The following is a 22,942-nucleotide window of genomic DNA, read 5'->3' as shown; positions in this document are numbered from 1 at the left end:
AGGTGATAAGGGACAGGCAGGGCAACTATCCCAGCACCAAAGGAGACTAAGCTTTGAGGCTCCCACAGTACACTGACATGGTGCTCCCTTCAGAAGTAGAACAGTGTTCTGCCTTCTACCTGCTGAGGAGGGGAGCCAGGACCTCTGGGTAGGTCTGCTCTGTTGTCCACATCACACAAGCAGCCGCCATTATCTGCACACCCCACCCAGAGGTCCTTGCCCCCTTTTCCCACTGGGCACCAGGACCTAACAGCAGGCCCCTGTGCTCTAGTCCCTGTGAACACTGCAGAGACACTCCTGGAGGGTGGCTGTCGCTGGCCACGTATGCTGCCATGGGACTAGCCACTGTGGCAAGCCGCTCTGCATTAGGGAACTAGGGACCAGAGGGACTGTGAGCGGAGGCTTTCTCTTTCTAGCCCCACAGAGGAACACAGGAAGAAGCCTGGGGACTCTACCTCAGCCCCCACCTTTCCTTGCTTGCTTCGTTGAACCCTCTTGAGTAGAGGCGTGGAGAGAGCCTGGCCTTTAATCATCCCTCCGCTCCCTAAGGGTCACGACCTCCGTCTGCAGCTCTGTACAATCTGGTGGTCAGAGACACTTGGCAGAGTTCCCCATGTCTGTCCACAGGCCCAGCGGAAGGACAGAAATAGGAATCCTTGTGGGATCCAAGTGGCTTCTCAGGGTCAGCCAATGCTCTTGCCTTCTTGTCTGTGAAGACGCGGGGGCACAGGTCCTGACCTCCATGAAGCCCCAGCTGCTGCACGCGCACTAAGGATGAGTTGAACTGGCCTCCGCTGCTCCTGGGAGTATTGAAAACCACAGTCTCTGGGCCAAGGGGACAACTGAGCACAAGGCCTTCTCCCCGAGGACTGGAAGACCCAGCTGGGCTCTCGTTGCTCCAGTCCCAAACATAATGAAAAGCAGCTGTAACAGCAGGCCGTGCTCCCGCAGGAAGGGCAGACATGCGTTTCCAGGTCCAGAGGAGGGCACACCATGACGGTGCTGAACCCGTCATTCTCCATCCTTAGCCGTGCTACCCAGCACATACCCAGCTCTGTCTGGAGCACCTCGGTTCCACAGGTGCCCTGTGGTGAAGAAGACACTGGCAAAGCCAGAGACGTAGGCCCTGCCGAGCACGGGCTCCTGCCAGGAGCCAGCTCTGTGAGCAGCAGTATAAAGGTGAAAGACGGACTGTTTTCCTTCCTTGAGGGCACTTAGGAACCCCAGGGCCAAGTGGCCTGCTTGAGACCAGGCAAGGACACAGAGGATCAGGGTGACCTCACCTGAGCTTGAGGGATAAGGATGCCAGTGAAGGGGAGGAACTACCCCTGCCCACACTCTCCAGGGACATATGTGGTAAGGGGAAACTGAGGCTTCCTGATTCCCCGAGATAGCTTTGTGTCACGGTAGTCACTGTCTATCTGAATTCTTGTTCCTGAATGTGGTGGGTTTGCATGCATGCGTGTGTGGGGGGAAGGCCTGAAACCTGCCCTGCCCCATGCCTGGCACCTACAACTGGCACAGACCTCCACTAACACTACGGTTTCTTGTTCTCAAAGATTTTTCTAATGGAAGATAGTATGCCTCTCAGTCAGGGCTAGTTGACCCCACTTTGTACCAATGGGGCACACCGGTCTTTGGAAGAGCCTGAGCCAGCCCTGGGTGCCCTCTCCTATCCACAATTCCCAATCTGCTCTATACCACACTGCCCAGGGGACAGAATTCTCAGTTCAAACAGCTCCCCTGTGGGAGTCATACCTCAGCCACCATCCCGGTTGGATGGCACAACTCCACACTCTCTGCCTGGGCTCAGGATGCCCAGGGAGGAGAGGCCGAGATGAACAAGTGCCGCCCTACCCAGCCAGCCTGGCTTTGTGCTCCACTCTGACAAACGTGGGAGTTATAAGGAGCCCAGATGTGGCCCTCACACCAGTGTTGGGCACAACGATCAAGAACTTATGACCAGCAGTGACCTACAAGTCCCCTCTTGTCCAAATAGAGGGACATCAGGCACTTCTTTAGACCCTGGGCAGAAAAAGTCCCGAGGATTCCACGGGTAGATAACCCACCACACTCCAGGTCTCCCAGAGCCCATGATAATGGCCCCTGCACCTCTTTGCCTATGGTGAGGAAGTGGAGGAGACCCCCAAACAGCCCTACACCAGTGCCTGGCAACACCATCATGGCCAGGTAGAGGGAGCCCCCATAGCCTGAGGAGGGGGTAAGGGGTTCTTTTAAAGGAAAAGGATCCTTTGCATCCAATAGTGTCTTGTTTGCATTGGCAGTGGCAGGGGTTTCTGGGTGGGACTGGGCCCCACACTGCAAGAGAGGCCTCTGGGTTTGGTGCAGCACTTAGAAGAAAGATATGGGACCAGGAACTACAGAGCTGTGATCTAGAAGCCTGGCCAGTGTCTCCACAGTGGTGCAGCCAGCTCTGGGTCGTCAGAGCTTAGGTTGGCTTTACAGGCATAGGGCTCCCTCTAATGCCTAAGTCCCACTATGACATCTTCTCTCACAGATAAGACAGGAGTCCAGCCGCTTCAGGGCTGATGTTGCCTCCTGGTTCTCTCAGACACTTAGGCCCAAGAGAGACCTAGGAGCTTACAGCCCAGGACAGGAAGAACAGGGCTCCACCCCTGCCTCTAGGGTAAGGTCAGAGCTGGCTCCGCCCCTCCTGTAGGTGAGCAGGCAAAGAAGAGGCAGCTGATATGGTGGGCAGAAAGGGTCGAGGGCTAGGGACTGCCTTGCCCAGACCGGGCCAAAGGCTGGTGATGCTGGATGCTACGAAGCCACCTTCAAGGCTGGCTGGCACAGACAGGGCTGCTGTGTGGCTCTTGCCTACGCCACAAACTCCTGCAGGGGTGAGTCTTCACCAGGCCAGTCCAGGAAGAGGTGGTTTATGAACTTCTTGCCATTGGGAGGAGCCCTGGCCTCCTGCGGCACCAGCAGCTCCAGGCAGTGCACAGCAGCCCCAGGTGTAGCCAGGTGAGGTAGTCAGAAGGTGGCGGGAAGATGGGTGCAGACACACGTCGGCCAGGCTGCGGAGGCACTGGTCACCCCTGCGGTCAGCCTCTGCCTCCCCAACCTACAGAGAGATTTAGCAGTGTGGTAGTTCTCATCCCAACTGCTGCTACAGTTCCAGGACCCCAGCTCTACCCAGATCGTTCTGATTCTGGCATGGCCAGCCTGTCCTGGACCTGATAGGCCATCCTGTTGGTGTGCTGTCTAAGTGCTCATGAGACGCCTCCCTCTAGGCTGCCTCGTCCTCTTTCCTTCACCACCCAGCATACTACAGCTCTATTTCCCAGCCCACCTTCGTCTCCCTGATATACTAGATACTAGGTGGTCCCCCAGGCTGGGCTGTGGGCTCCTGTGTGGCTCTGGTGCATTCCCGGAGTTCTTCAGAGGCTCCATGCCACAGTGTAGGACCCCTTTGGGGTCCACACTGGCCCTAGGGGTGCTGTCCCGCTGGTTGCCTTTCTGAACGTGAAGCCTCGCTGCTCTGAGTCTTTCAGGAACGGCTCTGGATATGGTCACCACACACCAGCCCTGGAAGCACCTGGGATTCCAAGGGTGGCCATCTTTCCCTTAGGCACACTTGTCCACAGACTGAGTGGGTCCCATCAGCTGAGAGCAGGCCTCCCCAGTGATGCTCAGAGTTATGCTTTTCAGCCATGGTAGGTCGTTGGGTCTGCCTGGAGGACGCTGACACACAGTGGCGGCAGGAGGGCGATGCACAGGGTGTGTTGTCCGTGGGGCTCTTGGAAGGGTACCTCCTCGTTTTAAAGTCAGCCCTCCGGAGTTGAGCCTCTAGCTGAGAGCCTTAGGGTGCTTTGGGAGGGTGCAAGCTCCTCTATTAAACAAGCTGGCTCTACTCCAGGCCTGGACTCTGCTCTGACAGCCCTCCCAGGCTCTCTCCTCCCAGTTTCTAGCTCTGCCTAACTCTCTGTGGGTCCAGTGTCACACTTGCTGGTCAACCATATCCTGGTCTCCTCTTTTTCCCAGGGGGTGTTTGGCAGGAGCCTGCATGCCAGTCCAGGAACATGGAGCCCATGTTGTCCTCGGCCTAGGTTTTATAGGGCCTCTGATTTAGTCTCTCTAGTACCTTAGAGTAGTGGGAACTCAAGGTCTTAGGCCCCTGGGGGGCTGATAACAGGCCTTTAGAACCCGCATGAGAGGTCAGTGAAAGGTGGAAGTACATGTCCAGCCACTTGAGGGCTCCACACCACCCCGGACCTGGTGTGCCACTCAGCAAGCCTGCTCACTTAGGCTCTGAGGCTGGAGCAGAGTCACTGCCAAACCCGCTCTTCCCAAGAGCCTGGCTGTACCTCCTAGGCTGCCTATAGAGGGCCTCTCCAGGGTGCAGAGGACCCAGTTTGGAAATCTAGGTGGGCAGAGGGCAGGAACCATGAGGAGACCTTACCTGGGGCATGGTCTCCGCTCTCTGGGCCCCATGTCCTGATCAGCATGATTCACACTCCTGCGAAGGGCTCTGGAGAGCTGCTGAGAAGAGGTAGAGGAAGAGAAGGATGAGGATGAGGAGAGTGAGCAGGACCGAGAAGAGAACACTGCCCATACTCACTGTTGTGGCCCATCCTGCCCTGGGCTCTTTCCTGCCGTAACTCTGAAGTAGGGATCAAATGCTCCTCCTCACAGGACTGTCTGAGATGAGGCCATCTGTATGTATGGACTGTCAGGAAGAAAGACACAGGCTGTCTGTGATTTCACACACACAGGAGCACAGAGTCTCAGATGAGCCCATGGTGTCTGGGCTCCATCTGACATGTGACATCATGTCCTCCCCAGAGTGGCTCCAGTCAGCATTAGGAGAGGCAGAGATTGCTGTTCATGGAAGCTGGGAACGGCGTCTTCTCAGTGCCCATCTATCCTGAGGCCAGGGAGCAGCCAGTGGCTCACACTTATATGATTTCATACTTGGGCCCATCTGCTGGACTGTAGCCTGTGGAGTCTGGACTCAACTTCAGAGACCAAGGCCAGCTGCCCTTTGCCTGGACAAGACTCTGAGCATGTGACTTCAGACAGTGTTAGTGACAGATCTGCCTGACCCTGAGTGGCTTTGTATGAGAGACTGGGCAGGCCCGAGTGGCCATTTTAGCCTGCACCCAGGGAGTCAGATGAGCATCGGTCAGCTCGGGCTCTTTGTTACCTGGTCCTATAGCTCACCTCTGCTGTTGGTGCAGGTGTCCTGGCTGCTGAAGCTGCTCCAGGAACTACTGGATGGCGTCTTCCCACAGAGCCTCTCGGTCCCTGTGGGCTCATCCACAGACACCTCACACTCCCCATGCTGGAAGTTGGGCTTGATGCTTGCTGTGTGGGAGCTGCCATGGCTTCTGGAGCGCAGTGAGAGGAGGGAATATCTGCTGCCCCTACTGCCCAGGTATTTCCTGCTGTGTGGGTCCAGGTCCAGCTCCAGGGGGTCACTGATGTAGGATTCCCGGTAGCCTTTCTTCTCTGTAGAAAACAACACAGGAGCTGGTGTTAGAGGAAGATGAAGTGCCTCCTGCATTCCCGGAGCCAGTGCTGGTCAGAGTCCCACAACCCGCTGATGTATCAGAGCCTAGGTATGTGCAGCAAAGCATCACCCTGTGGTGTGTGTGTGCGTGTGCGTGTGCGTGTGCGTGTGTGTGTGTGTGTGTGTGTGTGTGTATGTGTGTGTGTGTGTGTGTGTGAACCCTGCATGCCCATGGTGACAGCCAGGCAATCATGAGTGGAACTTGTCACCAGCAGCCTCCCAGCAGCCTCTTGTGATGGTTCTTCAGGCTGTGACACCTTGTCTCTTAGCCACAGATCCATGCTGAGCAGACCTGGTACCCTGTCACCCAGGGCAGAACTAGTTGAAAACAGACCGTATCTGCTGGTTCTGAGGATGCGCTGATATGGGATATGCACCCAGCATCCTCATGGGCCTTGTGGAGGCCCAAATTACTTGGGGTCTGAGAATCTGAGCTTGCTTTACCCAGCAGGACTGCATAAGGGGATGATTTGACCATGGGCATGGTTACCAGGTGTTTGGAAGGGTCTACACTTGGCTGTACGGTATGCTTTGATCTAGCAAGGGGGAGGTCTTTTGCCCCGCCCCTTGGCATTGTTATAAAAAGCCCTTTTGAATAAACATCTGGGCCATTGGGTAGTGATCCAGGTCCTCCCGAAGCTATCCTGTGTTTCTGTCTTTCTCCTCTTCCCTATCATTGTATCTAATATTTTCTTAGCCCTCTCTCCTCCTCATGGGAATCCTGAAAAGGGTGGGAGCTGGCCTCCCACAGATGGTGCCCTGAACAGGGCCATAGGTTCAGGGACCCCCCCCCCCCAGGGCCTGCCACCTAACACAGGCACAGAGATCCACTCACTCACGAATCACAAATACGTTCAGGTACACTCCTCTCTCTCTCTCTCTCTCTCTCTCTCTCTCTCTCTCTCTCTCTCTCTCCCCTGCCTTTGCAGTGGGGCTTCAGTGTGAGGCAAGGCAGGTCTCCTCTTAGTGGAGACTTGGAAAAGGAGAGAACACCGGGACTTGGGGCAGCACCAAGGCTGGCCTTCCTTCAGGTTGTGTCTCTGGCTCTTTGCAGGGCTAAGGATGTGAGGAATAAGACACTGTAGAATCATGTGCAGAGTGAAGTGAGGGATGGATCATCCCCACTTTTCATCCAAACGGGATGGGGAGGGATAGGAGATAATGACTACCAGCAATGATGAATGTAACAGAAGGTACAGCCTGGCTGCCGAGCCCAGAACAGTCAACCAGCCTCATGAGAGAGGGGTCTCAAGGATTGATTCGCTATATCTCAGACCCTGGAGAGGATGTGTGGGCATCAGCTAGGTGCCGCCCAGACCCAGGTGGACATCATACCCACCTTCTGCCTCCTCCAGCTCTTGTAACCACTGCAGCACGGGCTGCAAGCTGAGGTGGAGCTGGTGGGTCGTGCGAAGCAGTTGCAGCAGGTACCGGGAGCGCCAGGCGTAGCCCGTGTAGAACAGCAGCTTCTGTGTTGCCCACAGCCCTTCTGGCTGGATTTCCAGCTTCTTCCCCTGGACAGACAGGAAGGACAATGTGACTTTACAGTCCAGAAAACTGCCCCAGCAGCAGGAGAGAGGTACTTTATGTCAGCCATAAGCCCCGACTGAGCTCTGGCCCACTGGTGTAGAGAACTGGTGTCCCTGTAGAAACAGGTCTCTGGTCATTGTGACTCAGTACCATCTGTCCCCAGCCTTGAGAAGGTAGAAGGATCCTGGGACAACCCTCCTATATAGGACCTCCCTGTTCACAAGTCTTAAATCCAGGATTTGCAGGGAACCCTGGTCACTGTCCAGAGCCATCCTGCTCTCCAGTGGAGATAGCTTTGGGAATACGTAAGGACAGAAGCTGCAAGGTGAGTGCGTCTCTAAGGTACCATGTTCTCTCTCTTTGTTGCTGAGTGGGAGCTCAGAAATTGGTGGTGGCCAGAGCTATACATCTCTCAGAGGCTTAATACCATTGTGGCTAGGCCACCAGAAATTGCCATGAGGACCAACAGGACTGGGAGATGCCTGGAGGTGGGGAGAGGCCGTAGGGAGCTCCTGACCCCATTCTGAGAATGAAGCTGCAGGTTCTCTGTTCTTAGGGCTCCTGGGTGTTGTGGATGCTCTCCTACTTCAGACACCCACCAGAAATGTCACCTTTGAAATATGTGACCAGGGGAAGTTGAAGAGCAGCTGTGGAGCGTGGTCTGCCTCCTGAAAGACAGTAGCAGAGGAATGTGGGAACCAGAGCACAGGTTGGGACAGCAGAAGATGGAGGAGGGAAGAGAAAGGGAAGGACCCTCACCCGATAGATGTGCACTCCTTTCAGAGTGAGTCCCAGGAGGATGGAAGGGTGATCTTCCTTCTTTTCCTGAAAGGACACAGATCAGCGGTTAAGGCTCTGGCCCTGGGGCAGGTGGAAGGAGGTCCGTCCAACAGGCTAGAGGCTCCACAGACCAGGAGCTCTATTTAGGCTCCTCTTGTTGCTTTACATAAGCCCAAGCCACCCTGCAGCCCAACCAGGGCGCATGCATGGAATGCTCCCATAGATACTTGAACTTTGTGAACCTCATAGACAGAAGTTCCACCCTTGGTGCCCCCTGTGGGAGACTGTCCCCAGAGAACAGAGGCCATGCTGTGCTCAGGCAGTACAAGAGGGGCAGCCGGAGTGGGCAGGCAAAACAGCCCACTGTTAGACCAGACCAGTCATAATGGAGGCTGAGCAAGCTGGGTTTGACACCAGAGAAACCCAGCATGTCACCTCCAGGACAGCCACCAAGTAACCCTCCAACTCATCACATGCCAACCAGGTCCTAAGGAAAGTCCTGCCTACACTACCCTGGAGTCTTAGTCACACTGACAGCCATGGGGGATATACCCACCCCTGCCCTGGGTTCCTCCCACCCTCCGACACCATGGGGTCAACCTTGTACAGCCTGAAGAAGTGGACAGGAACATCCTCAAGTCGGCAGGCATCCTGGATGAAGCGTAGTGTGGCCTCCTTGGGACTCAGGCCCCGCTGTTCACGGTGCATGGCAGGCACATGCCTGAGGATGTAATCGGCTCCCCTGTTGTTGATAATCTGAGGAAAGAGCCCCCAGCTAGCTCAGACCCCAGCCTGCCCTTTCTCTGTGCTGACACCGTCTACCACCTTTGGAGTCAGAACCAACTTCCTAGCTAGAGCCCATGTTCAGCAGAGTGAGTTGGGCCTTTTGCCTTAGCCTCAATCCAAAGGTGAGGATGCGATGCCCCTAAATCTTTGGTCCTGATCCTCTCTCTTATGTCACCCAGGTGCCCAAAGGACCACAGAAACAGCCCTCCTTAGAGGTTTGTGGAACTTATTTTACCCCAAAAGCCACGGCTCTTGGGAAGACTCTCCAATGAGGAAACCATGGCTGAAATCAAAGGGTTGAGGTTCCAATGAGGGACAGAAGTGTGTGTGGGCTGAGGGGAAGCTTTCAGCAAGGCTGCCTGGCATTGGAGACAGCTCTGCAAGGCAGATAGGTGAGGCCTAAGGCACAGAGGATGGAAAAGGAGAGGGCTGGGGGTGGGGCAATGGGAGAGAATGTGGGCGGGGTCCACAGTCCCCAGAACCATGCCCAGCATGGCAGCCAAGCTAGGATTTTACACACAAAGAAGAAGTACCCCTTGCTCAAGACCTCTCCTTCTAGGATGTAGGTGAGAGGAAACTGAGGCACAGAGAGGCCTAGGTCCTTGGGTTTGTTTGTTTTCACAGGGTCTGGGTGGGTGACACTCTGCGGCTGTTGAGCCGGCTGATGTACGCAGGACTAAGGCAGAGCCTGCTCTGGCCATGGTTCCTACACCACGTTGCCAGCCTGTGCAGTGTTATTGTTGGATAGGTGAGCATCCTTGAACTTGGGCCCCTCTGTTTCCATGCCCTTGCCCCTCCCTAGCCTCTCATCCTCCCCTTATTCATAGATTCCAGAGTTTTCTCTTGGTAGCAGACATCACCCCCCCCCCCCATCCCCACCCCGTCCCAAGGAGGGCACCACACAGCCTTGCTTACCCACTGTGGGAAGTAGGCGTGTGGCTCGAAGTACTTGCCCACATGGACCGACTCCTGGTGGTTTCCCAGGTCAGCCTGTAACCCACAGGCAGCCAGCAGAAAGTAGGCCTGCTCCCTGTGCATGCACCTGGACCTCAGTACCTGCTCCTTCAGGTGGCAGTAGTAGAGGTGCCGGGCCGTCTTGTCGCTGGAAGGCAGCGGGGCAGAGGGCTCAGGAAGAGTGGATCCCCCCATTGCGGCCAGGACTGCACCCCCTGCCCTTCCCCCCTGCCCTTCCCAGGCCTGGCTTCCTGGTCCGCAGGCCTCTGAGGACGGTTGGTGGCCACTTCCTAGTCTGTCCATACACGTGGGCATCTCTTGTTACAGGGCCCTTAGTGAGACAAGGATGAAGTCAAGGGCTTGAAGCAGGGACAGGGTCTGTCCCTATGGGTGTAGCCCTCCGGCAGCTGGGGTCCAGGAACAAGTGGGGCCATTTGAGAGGGCTCCTTAGTAAGGGCACAGGGGCAAACCCATGCCACAGACTTGCCTCCCAGTCAGCCAGTCTGTCAGTAACATTGGCTAACTCAAAGCAGTATATACCTCCTGAGAACCTCTCCTGCATCTGCTAATATAGCAAACAGCCTGGCTGCTCACCACAGTACAGGCCTCCATCGTGTTTTTCCCTGCTGAGATGTCTCTAGAACTTTCCACAAAGCCATGCATTCTCACTCTCTAGAACATTCTTCAGCTGGCTACACATGCCCTCATTCCCTAGAGCCTTCCATAGTCACGTACCTCGGACTCCAGAGCCCTCCACACCCTCATTCACCCTTTCTGGTGCCAGCACCAGATCTGCACTTGCCAAAGGGCATCCTAAGGACACCCCAAGCCCCACTGGTAACTTTCCAGAGTTCGGCTTGGAGAGTATCTAGTTCTTTGATGGTCCCTAAAGAGTTCGCTGTTTCCTGTCATCAGGTACCGAGGCAGCCCATCGATCGGAAAGCAAGAGCCTTCCGGGTCTGCACTCGCCCTTCCCAGGAACCTCCCTGCCCAAGCGGACCTGGGGAAACCTGGCGGGAAACACAGCTCCTATTTAAAGCTCAACTCTGAGAGTCACCTGCAGCCACCAGATGGAGACACGTGCCTCAGCGAGCAGAGATCGCATCCTTGTGATGGGACCTCTCTTTTTCCCCTAAGCATGCTGGCATTTGCCCGTCTTGCAGTTACCTGATCGCCCTCCCGTTTTCCACATAGAACTGCACTCTGAAGAAGGCGATGAAGGGCGCCCTGGATACCTTATCCCTCTGTCAGAAGAGTAAAGGAAAAAGCAGGAGCCTAGAAAGGAGCCCCGGTGAGGCATGCGTGGGGTCGGGGAGGCTTCCACAGGCCTGCCTGGGGACATCTCACACTTGAGTCTTAGTGGTTGTGACAGTTCATTATATTGTTTTGTCTTATTTTTTCTTTAAAGGGGAAAACCCAAGTGGGATGTCGTCAAAGGCAGTTGCAAGCATCACACTGAGGGCACGGGACTGGTGATCCACCCACCCTCTTAGGATGTAAGTGGCAGGCCTTGGGACAGTGCAAGTACGCCAGAGGACAACTCTTGACAAACAGGTGACCATGGCAGTGACAAAGAGTGGGCCTGACCCAGCACCTGCCCATCCCAAACCCAGGAAAACCTCCTAGTCCCTGGCCACAGTGATGGCCCAGCACCTGCCCATCCCAAACCCAGGAAAACCTCCTAGTCCCTGGCCACAGTGATGGCCCAGCACCTGCCCATCCCAAACCCAGGAGAGCCTCCTAGTCCCTGGCCACAGTGACGGCCCTGGCTCTTTCCTCTGTCCTGTGCTTACTTTGTGCGTTTCTGTCTTCCAGTCCCGAGAGAAGTATTTACTGAGTTTTCGCTTCAAATCCAGGAACACATACTCATTGTCTGGAAAAGAGAAGTCCAGGGCAGAGAAGACACTCTCATTCTTCCCAGGAATCCCATCAGGCAAGAGCCGAGCCCCGCTGGAGCAAGTCCGTCTGTTGACGTAGAGCTTTGCACCCAGCTGGACTGACACAGCTGCCTCAGAGGTTAAGCACAAGATACTGTGGGTAAGACATGACCGTCTCAGACTGTGGCTATGGCGAGCATCTTCCCAGGGCACGGGCTGGTTCTCACTGTGGGGAGAGCATGCTGACCATGTCTGCAGACCTAATCTGCAGGGCTTCCTGTGACCTGTCACCGAAACTGACCAGTGTCAGTGACCCATGCCATCCTTGCTAGCGGGGCTGCTCTGAGAAGGGGGTTCTTGGAGATGCTTTTTGCTAAAGCAAGCTTTCCTATGCTTCTGGAGAAGACCGTGGTCCCTTTCCTGTCTAAGCTGGAAAAGCATAAACAGGTGCCCTGGAGAAGAATGTAGAGCCCTGGGGGCCTCCCTTTGTCATTCTCACAGACTTGGTACCCAGAACTGAGGTGACTGTCCCTAGAGTAGACTCAAGAGAGAAGGGACCATCTGGGACGCACCGAGAAGCAGGTGCCCTGGCATTGTGGATCTGGTGAGGGATACACGATCAGGTCCAGAGTCAGTTTGCCATTATCAGGCTAGCCACATTTGGTGGTCATCCACTACCACATCCCAGCTCAGCGACTGCCTGGCAGACACCTGGCTGGGGCTGGTAGAGCCAAAGGCCAGCAGGACACCTGATCCACGGTCCTGGTACTGGGGGCAACAGCTACCCACATCGACAGGAGGCTGGGGGATTAGAAAATGTACAGACAGCAACCACAGGGCAAGACAAAAGAGAGCGCCCACCCTGGAAAGCTGCCTTTCAGAACAAGGGGACTACCAGTTTTTGCCCAGCCAGCCTTTCCCACATCCAGAAAGGCAGAGTTCTGAGTGAATTCTCAGACTCACCGGCAATCAGCACTGTTCCTGCTGTGGGACTAACCCTGCACCCTCCCATGCCCCCGCCCTGGGGCCTCAGTGGGTCTAGTTGGAGATGAGGCTTCATGAAGAAGTCAAGCTGTAGGGAGCTTGCCAGGGGAATCCAAAGGACAAGCACCCTTCCAAACTTGGACTCAGACAGGGAAAGACAGACACAGAGAGACAATGGGGAGGCACAGGGAGGAGGCTGCCACTGGCCGCAGAGAGGCCGGCCACAAAGCATCCGGCTGTTATCACATTGACCTCAGACTTCCAGTTCCCAAGACCTCGGGTCACAGATGTATGTGGCGGGCCCATTAGAACAGTGTCCATCCACCGCCTGGGGGTTCTCCGGAAGTGTCAGGCCTGACTCCATGCCCTTCCCGTGTCCTCAGGGTCCAACCACTCTAGCTCCAAGGACCCAGGACTCTGACCAGATAACTCTCTTATCTGGTCCGCCTGACCTTCCCGTCTTCAAGAAGCAAACTCCTCGGTGTGAAGGAGTTCTCCCTCGGGCAGGAGAAAGTGCTGGAAGATGGGTCAGGGTTGAGAAGAAAGGAACTATCCACCGGGAAAAGACACTGGATGTCACCAGGAGCCAGAGGATGGTTGGCTATACACTGTATGGTGTGGACTACCAACCTGGAAAAGAGGCAGAAGATGGACCAGAGCTTCCAGGGTCGGGAGAGGGATGGGAAGACGGAGCCCAGGAGCTGGCACGGTGACACTGCCAGGCGGTACGGTGGGTTTTCTCAAACCCAGGGGCGAGCCTCATGTTGACCACGGACTCTAGGTGACGCTGCTGGGTCCCTGTAAGCTCAGGGACTGTGAAAAATCTCCTGTCCTCTAGAGGATGTGGTTAGGCTAAGTGGAGGAACATGGGGTGTTTCATATTTTCTGTTCAGTTTTGCTATGAAGCTAAAGGTTTTTCTAAAAAAACAGAGTCCTAGGGCTGGGGATGTAGGTTCTTTTGGTAGAGTTCTAGCCTCTCTTATGTAAGGCCCTCAGTTCAATCCCTGGAACTGCCAAAATACAATCTTGTCTGCCTCCACATGACTTGAGCAGTGTGGACAGTGGTCCCCAGGGGGACTCTGGCCCAGAGGTCCATGATTCAGCGAAGGAAAAGCCTGCAGCTTCCTCCCACTTCCAATATCCCAGCATCAGGAGAGGCCTGGATAAACCTCTTTAAATCAGAGCCAGTTGCTAGGGCAGCCCCATGAGGTCATTGGGGATTCTACATAGCCCAGGCAAGCAGGGTCTGCTACACACCCAGGGCTGTATCCCTGTGGGTGAACTGTTTCTCTTACAGGTCCCTTGGACATGGCATGCTGAGTACAGGCTCTATATACAGCCTGACCCAGGAATGTGGCCACATTCCAGATTTAATAAAATGTCTAGCTGGCTGCTTGCTGTGACCTGGGGCCCCTGTGGAGGGGAAAGAGCTGGGCCCTGTAGCCAGCAGCTCCCCCAAGGCAAGGGCTGACCCTGCAGTCAACATCACCCTGAAGCCAAGATAGAAACCGGGATGCATCATCACCCTTGACAGCTGCCCTCCTGGGTAGAGGCACTGTGGGGCCCTCCATAGAACTCCAGGAGGTCTCGCGAATTCTTTAGCATGCTTAGGTCCTGAAATGAGTAGCCTGGGATGGGCAGGCTGAGAAAGAGAAAGTATCCAGTGGGCCAGGGAAGAGGAGATGAGCAGGAGGATGACACAGGAGTAGACACCGGGGGTGGCCAGATGGAGACCTCATTCATGCAGGGAGGTTGCCTGGCTATGGACCTGTGGAATTTTTATCCTGAGAAGATGCCCCCAGACTAGCCTCAGGTGCAGTAAGAGAAATCCTTGTAGCAACACTAGGGGAGACAGAGCTTCCTGAGACCAGCACGTGTCTCAGGATCAACACTGACATTGAAATCCACTCCACATAGGAACGGTAGTTAGTGTGCTGAGCATGGGTGTGTCTATGTGGTTAGGCCACCTGTCGGATAGCCCTTCCTGCTTGGATAGATTTCATCCAGGCTCCTGAAAACTTACAGAGCCTAAGTAGGCCCGGAAGGGTGGACAGCTGCCACCCACAACTTTTGGGCTCTAGCTGCAGCATTGGTATCCCGCCTGTAGACTCCAGACTTATTAGTCTCAGTCTCCTGAGCTCTATCACCTCCCTCTGACCCTCCTCACCTCATATAAATAAATGTTTCTCCTGACTGCATCTCTGTAGAACCCTGTGCAAACCGACTTATCTTCAGGAGGGGTGTATTGCTATAGGAAAGAGAAGGAACCGGCTGTATTCCCTGGTTCCAACTACAGGTTCCCCAAGCCAAACGGGATAATACCCACCCCAGAAGCCTTCCCAATCTCTCCACAGTGAGAATCACCCTCTTAGCCTGAGGCATGTGTACCTGGGCACAAAGTGAAGGCCTATTGACTGGGTAAAGTGTCCAGCTCTCCTCCCTTCTCCTCTTAACCTTGATACTTAATATGAAGGGAAAGACTGCTCAAAGCCAGTTCCAAGTAGACGGAGAAGCCAGACATAAGCCTGTCTTCAGAGGACCAAGTAGAATGACACGACTCTTTCTCCCCCGAGGCATATCACCACAAATTCCAGGATGCCTTCAATCTCATGATTCTCCTGCCCTGGGCCCCAGGTCCTGGGATCACATGCCTCATCACCATGCCTAGCCACCCTTTGCTGTTTGCTACATACATATCTCAGTCTCAAATGTGTGCCCAAATTATAGATCATGAAATAACTAAAGCAAGGAATTCCAGGTCATGCTAATAAGAGTGCAGGTCTCCATAGCAAGGGCTCTGGGGACATGTTAGAGGGGTGTCTATCAGTTCAGAACTTGACTGGAAGGAGTGGCATGCTCAGCTCAGCTGGCAGCCTTCTGCTCTCTTCAGGTCCCCAAGTGAGCCCAGAGCCTGTCACCCTTGTTCAGAGAGAATCCTTAGTTCAGCTCAGAGGAAGGGAACCCCAAGTTCTTTCCTTGCCCATGTCCTGACCACTTGTTCCCTGAGTTGGTGAGACATTTGGCATGGAAGGAGATAGATGGTAAGGCTGATTAGCAAGAGTTGAACCCCTCCCATGAGGAATGTTCCCTGCTGGGAGAAGGCACAGTCTGAGCAAACATTCACTCCCAGTCCCAGCAAGCCCCACTGTGTGCTCCCTGGCTTCCTCAGCTGGGGCTACTCCACCTTGCAGGCCCTTCCAGGCCCCTCAACTAGAATAGACCTGGACTTAACAACCCATGGCCCCCTGCGACTGCTCCCTGATTACCCAAGTCCATTTCCTAGGTGTGGCTGCCCAGCTGTCAAAGTCCTGATGTGTGGACAGCTCCTGGTAATGACGTTGAACCTCAGCTAAGAAGACAAAGGTCATAGAACACATGCCCTGGTCTTGGTCCTACCATGGGGCTTTGGCCTTGCATACTAGATACCAGTTACCTGCAGCTTGGCATCACATGATCCCAGCCTAATGAACCCTTGGCTTTAAAGTGAATCTCCAGGGAAACTGATTTCTGGGGTTCTCAGGGAGAAGCGCCCCACCTCTCCCAGGCAGTGCCCCACTGACTAGCACAGGGCTACCCACCGCAGTTGCTGGAGTCTCCTTCTGTGGGGACTCTACCTCGCACTCCCTAGGGCTTCGCCCTCATCACTTCACCATTCCACCTGCTGTTCTAGGCTCTTCAGGGCCCAAGAGAAGCAGGCCTCAGGGACCTGCAGACAGGACATAGGACAAGTCCCAGCTGCCTTCTCTAGAGCAGCACCCTGGAAAGGCCTTTAGACCAAGGATCATCTCCCCTAAGAGGAGCTTCACACCCAGTGGCCGTCACATCCCACGGGAAAGGGAGCTTTGCGACTTTTCTGCACCAGTAAAAATAGCAGTGTCGCTGGGCGGTGGTGGCGCACACCTTTAATCCCAGCACTTGGGAGACAGAGTCAGGCAGATCTCTGTGAGTTCAAGGCCAGCCTGGTCTACAAAGCGAGTTCCAGGAAAGGCGCAAAGCTACACAGAGAAACCCTGTCTCGAAAAACCAAAAATAAAATAAAATAAAATAAAATAAAATAGCAGTGTCAGTGCAGAGACTGGAATTCAGAGACCAGGACACAGCAGGCAGATCTGCATAGAGCTGCTTCCACAGAGAGTGTGATGTAGTCAGGGGATGCCGCCCCCTCCTCAGACACGCCACTTCCATACTGCCTTCCATGGCCAGCTACTGGCCAGGCCTGCCCAAGCTCCCCACTTTCTCCTGTCCCTTCTCTGCTGGGTTGGAGCTCCTTGGTCTCCTGTTCAACTTGGTTCTTATATTCATGAGCATGTAAGTGTACAGGTGTGCGGGGTGAGCACATGCGTAAGCATGAGTGAATGTGCCTGTGTGTTGATGTATGGACATGCACTATGTGCATAATTATACACATATGTTCAGCAGGCAAGTATGGGCATGTGTGTTTGAATGTGTATGGTAACTGCGTGTGAATGAATGTGTGAGGGAGTCCGTGGTTGAACTGTATGTGTATGAGAATATATGGCATGTTGTATGCATATAGTGTGTGATGAGTGCTTGTGTTATGTGTGTGGTCTATATTTATGTGCACATTTGTGATGCGTGAGTGTGTGTGTGTGTGTGTGTGTGTGTATACATATATGCTCTATACTTGTGTGAGTAGTATATACATTTAGTGGTGTATGTGTACAAGTATTTGTGCGTGTGTGTACATAATCTGGACATGATGGCCCAGCTGCCTGTTAGCCTTATTGGTGTATCTGTGGGCAGGGTCTGTGGCAAGGCAGATACACCCGAATTCCAAGGATCCCCTTTTCTTGCCCCTGGGCAGCCTGTGCTGGGGTTGCCAAGCAACACTTACTTCTGATTATGCTGAGGCCAAAAAAGTGGGCTTCTCGAATATGTGCCATGTCACACACCTGCTGGAAGAGCTCTTGTCCTGTGGCTGTGACCTGGAATAGAGGAAGGGCTTAAGACACATGCAGAACTTCCCCGTAAGACCCCTGGATGGCAGGGGTACTGGGTCAGAGGGGAGCAGTGGCATCTGCTCAGGCAGGGGATGGAGCCAGGGACCATGGCCTGGGCCCCTCAGTTGTTTCCAAAGCGCAAATTTAAACATTGCTCCCCAAAAGAACAGCCTTGGGAGTGGACCTTGTCATAGCATTTGCTGGCTTCCAGGTAGAAGTGAGGCCCCTTCATGCAGCTAGCACACCCCTGTCCCTGGGGCTGAAGAGGGATGGCCTGGATCGCAGGGTGGTGGCGCACACCTTTAATCCCAGCACTCGGGAGGCAGAGCCAGGCGGATCTCTGTGAGTTCCAGGCCAGCCTGGGCTACCAAGTGAGTCCCAGGAAAGGCGCAAAGCTACACAGAGAAACCCTGTCTCGAAAAACCAAAAAAAAAAAAAAAAAAAAGAGTGAAGGACAGCTAGGTAATAAACCACGTGGTCTAGGGAGGAGGATGTGCCGTGACAGCTGCATCCTTCCTGACAGTGGAGATGACTCAGAGTGCAGACTCAAGAAGGCAGCAGCTAGAGATCTGTCAGAGTGTGGCAGGGACAAAGGGCAAGAGGATGGAAAGTCACACGCAGAACCCTCTGGGGCCACCATGTCCTCTCATATGTGGTCACCATCCTGGAGAATGGGAGACACAGGGTACTTAGAGGTCGGGCGGGTACCACATAATAAACTCAGCCTGCGGAAGCTTCAGACACCATGAGGGACCAGGAAGCCCGTGACACTGGATACGGAGTGGGCACCAAGCAGCCCAGTACCCTGTTAGATGTTAGACTCCAGGTGAATGGTCAGGTTGGTGCTTACAATGCTACAGTGGGTACTTCATCATGAAGTGGAGGTCCCATGCGCTCTTGTACCTGGAGCTTCTGATACACGCCCCTGCTGTCACTGTTCCCTCTAGACACACAGCCTCCGTGGTCCACCCCACAACTCTCTGGACACACGGCTCCTGCTGTCCCCCACTCCTCAAGATGCAAAGTCTCCATGGCCTGGCCTGGTCCTGATGGACCCATGCATGGCCCCTGCTCTCCCTGCTTGTCCTGCCCGTCCCTCTGGATGCAGAACCCCCGCTGCTTCTCCACTTACCTCCACTGACAGCCGCAGTTGTTCCCAGGTGGGCAGTATCACTAGGATGTCCCTGAGCTCTGAGCTCATCTCAGAGTCTCAGGTATTGGTTTCCGTGGGGGAAGTACACAAGGGCTCTCTCAGAACCCGGCTTTGTCCACTGCTTCCCGCAGAAGACAGTGAGCTAGGGACTGGACGGTCCTGAGCCTCCCACGCGGCGGCACCAGTATGCCAGTTCTCCCATGTCCTCCCGGGTCGTCAGTGCAGGGGGGTGTTGTCACCTCCTGTGTGCAGCCGCACTGTCTCTGCTGACCCTGTCCAGACACTGTCTGGGGAAGACTGGGAACCCAGTGGCTGAGCAGGGACAAAGGTCGGGGCTGTCATTCTGGGTGTGTGGAGACTGCAGGAATGCAGACAAGCAATGGCACCACTCCCAGGCAGGATGCAAGGCCGGGAGTACTGTGTGCCCCGGCAGGAGGTGATGGGGCCCTGACTCCCATGAGATGCCCCTTCAGCTCCTCAGAGGATGGGCAGGACCATACACAGGCCAGAACCGTAGCATCCTTTTCCTGGGCAGCAAGTGGTGAAGGCCAAGAAGTAGGCCATGCTGCTCACAGTGAATGGACACTAAGAAGTCACAGCTGTGTGACTGAGCAAGACATCTGCCACCAGCCAGGACGGGCAGGCACCTGGGAATACTAAGGATCAGCACTCAGCAGGGGGAGGTCATTCAGGTATAGAGGTCTTTCCTGTCCTGCTTGGTTGGGGACAGCATTAAAGAAGTCCTGCTTCAGAATCCAAGAGAAACAGTTTGACACACAGCAGGCTCTGAACAGGCAGGGTCCAGGCCAGGAACTTAGAGTCTAGCTGGGAGAGCCTGGCACAGCTCAGGGGTAGCTCAGACCCTGCTGCCAACCCTCTCCGCTCAGGCTGAGGACTTACTCCCTGCTACACCATGGATGCTTGTGGCCAGCTCTCTTCCCCATCAGGTAAAGTCAATGTCCATCACACTGAGATAATGGAAAACATCCCCCAGAACACAGATCCAGGCTCTCAACACTATACCACGATTCCACTGTGTTCCCAGAACCTGTTCCCTGTCTGAACCCTGAAGGCAGGCATCACTTCCAATACGGCAGTGAAATACAGCTGGTTACTCTTCCAACTGTGCAGCCAGGAGGGGACCATTGGCAGCAACCCCACCACATGCAGCACCCAGGGGTCCTGAGAGGGCAGCAGGAGTCATCCCGGAGCCAGAGTCGGATGCAGTGGCCAGTACTGGGCCAGGCAGAGTGCTGGTCTGCAGTCAGGGGCCCTGTGGCTGATGCACTACAGGGTAACACTTGGCAAGCGGGTCACACACATCTCCAGATTCATGTTACTACCGATACATGTGACAGATTTTCTAAAACAAGTAGTCTCTGGTGGCTCATAACCCAGGACTCACAGGCTATCCAGTACCAAGGGCCATAGCAGCAGCATGCCTGGGAAGTGACAGATTCACAGAGAATGCATCAGTTCCTGAAGATGCCCCGAAGCTCCCAGCCAGGCAGCTGTAATGCTCCACGGTGACTGAGCCTAGCCAACCCCGGTTACCCTGTACAACAACACCCCGAGGACCACAGGCAGGGACCGTGGTCCTCTGGCTCCACAAAAGGCGACAGCTTTGTGTCTTGATGAAACAGAAATGTGACTAGGCCCCAAGTGGGCACCGCTCCTCAGCACCACCTCTCAGTCTCTGCGGGGATCTGGTTCCAAGCCCCAGGAAGCAAAGATCCACAGATGCTCAGGTCCATTACACGAAATCATAGCTTGTCTGTGATGTCCCTGCTCCTGTGAGCTCCTCTGGGTGGCTGGTAACCAAAGTACACACTATGAACATACTTGTGCTGCACGTTTGGGGGAATAGTGAGGAAAAGGACATGTGCCCAGGGCATGTAGTATTTTTCTTCAAATATTTTGCATGTGCATATGTGTGTATATGTGGGGGTGGTGCATATATTGATGTGGGTATATGGGGGTGGAGCCTGGCCTGTGTGTGTGTGTGTGTGTGTGTGTGTGTGTGTGTGTGTGCGCGTGTGTGTGTGTGTGTGTGTGTGTGTATGTGTGTGTGTGTGTGTGTATGTGTGTGTATGTGCATGTGTGTGGGAAAGTTAGAGCTTGGCATTGGCTGTCCTCCATCACTCTCCACCTCGTTTTGTGAGACAAGGTCTCTTCACTGAACCCAGACCTCTGAGATTCAGCTAGACTGGTTGGCGAGCAAGCTCCAGGAATCCTCGTGTCCCTGTCCCCAACCCTGGTGCTGGGATAACGGGCATGGGTTGCGCCTGGCTTTTTATATACATTCTGGGTGATCAGACTCAAGTCCTTGTGTTTGAGTATCAAGCACTTTACTGACGGAACCGTCTCCTCCGCTCCACTTAAATATCTGTTACTGGAATTTGGTCGGATCTGCAGTTGTAACACCTAGACATGTGGGTGCCAACCCCATGTGACATATTCTGGTTTAGGCTGATCAAGGTGGAGGCACTGGGCTGACTCAGGCTGTGACTTCACACTGCATAGGAGCACAAGGAAGAAACGAAGCTACTTGCTCAGCTTCTCTCAGGACCCCGGTTCTCTTCAGCCCAGTCCTCCCTTCTCCTGGGCACTTGTCTTCTCTCTTCTACCACTAGAGGAGCCTGCCGAGAATGTTCCAGAACCAAAGCTTTGCGGAGATCGACACGTAAAAAAGACAGTCTTCAGAGCCAAAGCAGGAGGAACCTTCAGCAATAAAGAGGAACAGAGCACTAACAAGGTGAAATCGGAAACTGGGGTGCTGCCTGCTGATTCTACCTACGAGAAGTCCAGGCAAGGTGAGGTGCCTGGATGGGTGTGCAACTGCCTGTGGAGGGGGCTGAGGTGGGCAGGCTCAGTTTGGAGTTACCCACGCTGTATCAGACGGTGGTAAAACTCCCAAACTTACTAAGATTTGTGAAATTGTTTGTTTTAAAGGAGAGCAATGTTACAGCATGTAAATTATACCTCATAAAGTGATCGAAACCCTTGATAAGCTGTAAAACAGGAGACTGACATAGCCTGACCCCACATGGGCCTTTGTGCTTGCATGCACATGTGTCTGTATGTGAATGCCCAGAGCGAGCATACACTAATTGGGAATGTACATACCTACACACTGGTCCTCTCTAGCCTCTTGGTAGGAGACCCTGAAGAGCTCAGACAGGTTCACCCAGTAGAAAAAGTGGCTCTCATGAAGGGTCTGAGCATAGTCATCCAAGGGAAGAGCATCCATAGGGGTCATTCTGTGTCGATGCCACAGTGCGTGCGTTTCATCTCCCTGTCACCTCTCAGCTGTAGTCACGTCGCAGAGCCTGATGCCCAAGGGAGAGGGGGCTTCCTCAGACTCAAGCCTGCCATCCCCCAAGCATGGGCAACCCTTCTCTTCCTAAATGCCTTTAGTGGTAGGTGCTGGGTCAAGACATAGACTGGGTTTGGGATGGCTCATGAGGTCTGTGGGACAGGAGTATGGAATGAGTTGACTTGTGTGTGGGGCACAACACAGGGGACCCATGGGTGGCATGGGAGTCTCTGGAGATCCTGCCCCACTGCCTCTTTGGTCGCTCCCCTAGAGATTATGCTACTGGGCCATGCTCTCTAGCAGGGGGCAGAGGTGTTTGAAGCAGGAACCTTTCAAAGTTCTATCCAGGAGTGTATCACCCTGGCTACTTTTGAACTGTCCATCAAAACACAGGTATAGAGGGCCAGCTTAGGGGCATGAGTGCTAGCATCTAGACAGGCTCTGCATGTTACTTAGCTTCCAGTGTCTCCATGGGAAGTTCCTTCCCTCCATTCCCAGTGCACTCTGATAGTCCCACCAGTCCTTCAAGTGATGGAGAAAGACCTCATGCAGGGAAAGCTCTGGCTCAGAGCCGGGGCAGGAAAGGTTAGGTCTACCCTGTTACTGGGCTCAGGACTGCTTGAGCCCTGGAGCCTGCAACACCACCTCCTGTCACTGTTGCCAGGTCTCCTGGTTTGGACACCAAGGATCCTGGGATGCACCAGGTCAGTTCTGTGTACCATTCCCCAATGTGGCTGGCTTCCTAATCACTTGTAAAGAAGCCAGAGCTGGGGGAAGAATGCAGGGTGGGAAGCATGGAGCAGCTCATTCCAGCTTGGCCACCGGGGTGCCCTCCCTCAGTGCCCTCCTCAGCTCTGGACTTTACTCTGTCAGCTCAGAGAGCAGATTCTTAGCGTTCTCTGCATCCAGTTATGAGTGTAAACATTGCTTGCCTTGAGCCACAGAGCACTGCAAATAGTAGGAATGACACACCGTGAGCCCGCTCCTCTTACAGCTGCTTGACTCTGATGGCCAGAGGGGAGAGCTGCAGGAGCTTGCAGACAGACAGATCTCTCCGAGGGACTCCAT

At 54.4% G+C, this 22,942-nt stretch overlaps 1 protein-coding gene across 1 annotated transcript; it reads right to left on the bottom strand.

Moving 5' to 3' along the window:
* Positions 1-1,011: 1,011 nt before the first annotated feature.
* Frmd1 (FERM domain containing 1) lies at positions 1,012-21,817 on the bottom strand. Its single transcript, XM_052751568.1, has 12 exons — positions 21,685-21,817; positions 18,538-18,614; positions 17,300-17,390; positions 11,377-11,456; positions 10,751-10,827; positions 9,545-9,731; positions 8,444-8,599; positions 7,823-7,888; positions 6,873-7,047; positions 5,185-5,472; positions 2,070-2,210; positions 1,012-1,238 (listed from the first exon to the last, which is right to left on the bottom strand). Exons 1-12 carry the CDS (start codon positions 21,815-21,817, stop codon positions 1,012-1,014), a joined length of 1,698 nt encoding a protein of 565 aa, XP_052607528.1.
* Positions 21,818-22,942: the final 1,125 nt, after the last annotated feature.

This window comes from Peromyscus californicus, unplaced genomic scaffold, assembly GCF_007827085.1.
Source record: "Peromyscus californicus insignis strain IS unplaced genomic scaffold, ASM782708v3 Scaffold_22__1_contigs__length_63687245, whole genome shotgun sequence".
NCBI classification, from domain to species: Eukaryota; Metazoa; Chordata; class Mammalia; order Rodentia; family Cricetidae; genus Peromyscus; species Peromyscus californicus.
The sequence above is the reverse complement of the archived record's forward strand: the minus strand, read 5'-3'. Positions and strand labels throughout refer to the sequence as shown.

Coding starts and splice junctions, on each gene's coding strand:
- Frmd1 (XM_052751568.1), bottom strand. CDS start 21,817: ATGACCCCTATGGATGCTCTTCCCTTGGATGACTATGCTCAGACCCTT. Junction 9,732..10,750: donor GAAAACGGGAGGGCGATCAG/GTAACTGCAAGA, acceptor GCTGCCTTCCAG/CGACAAGACGGCCCGGCACC. Junction 5,473..6,872: donor AGAGCTGGAGGAGGCAGAAG/GTGGGTATGATG, acceptor TGTTTTCTACAG/AGAAGAAAGGCTACCGGGAA.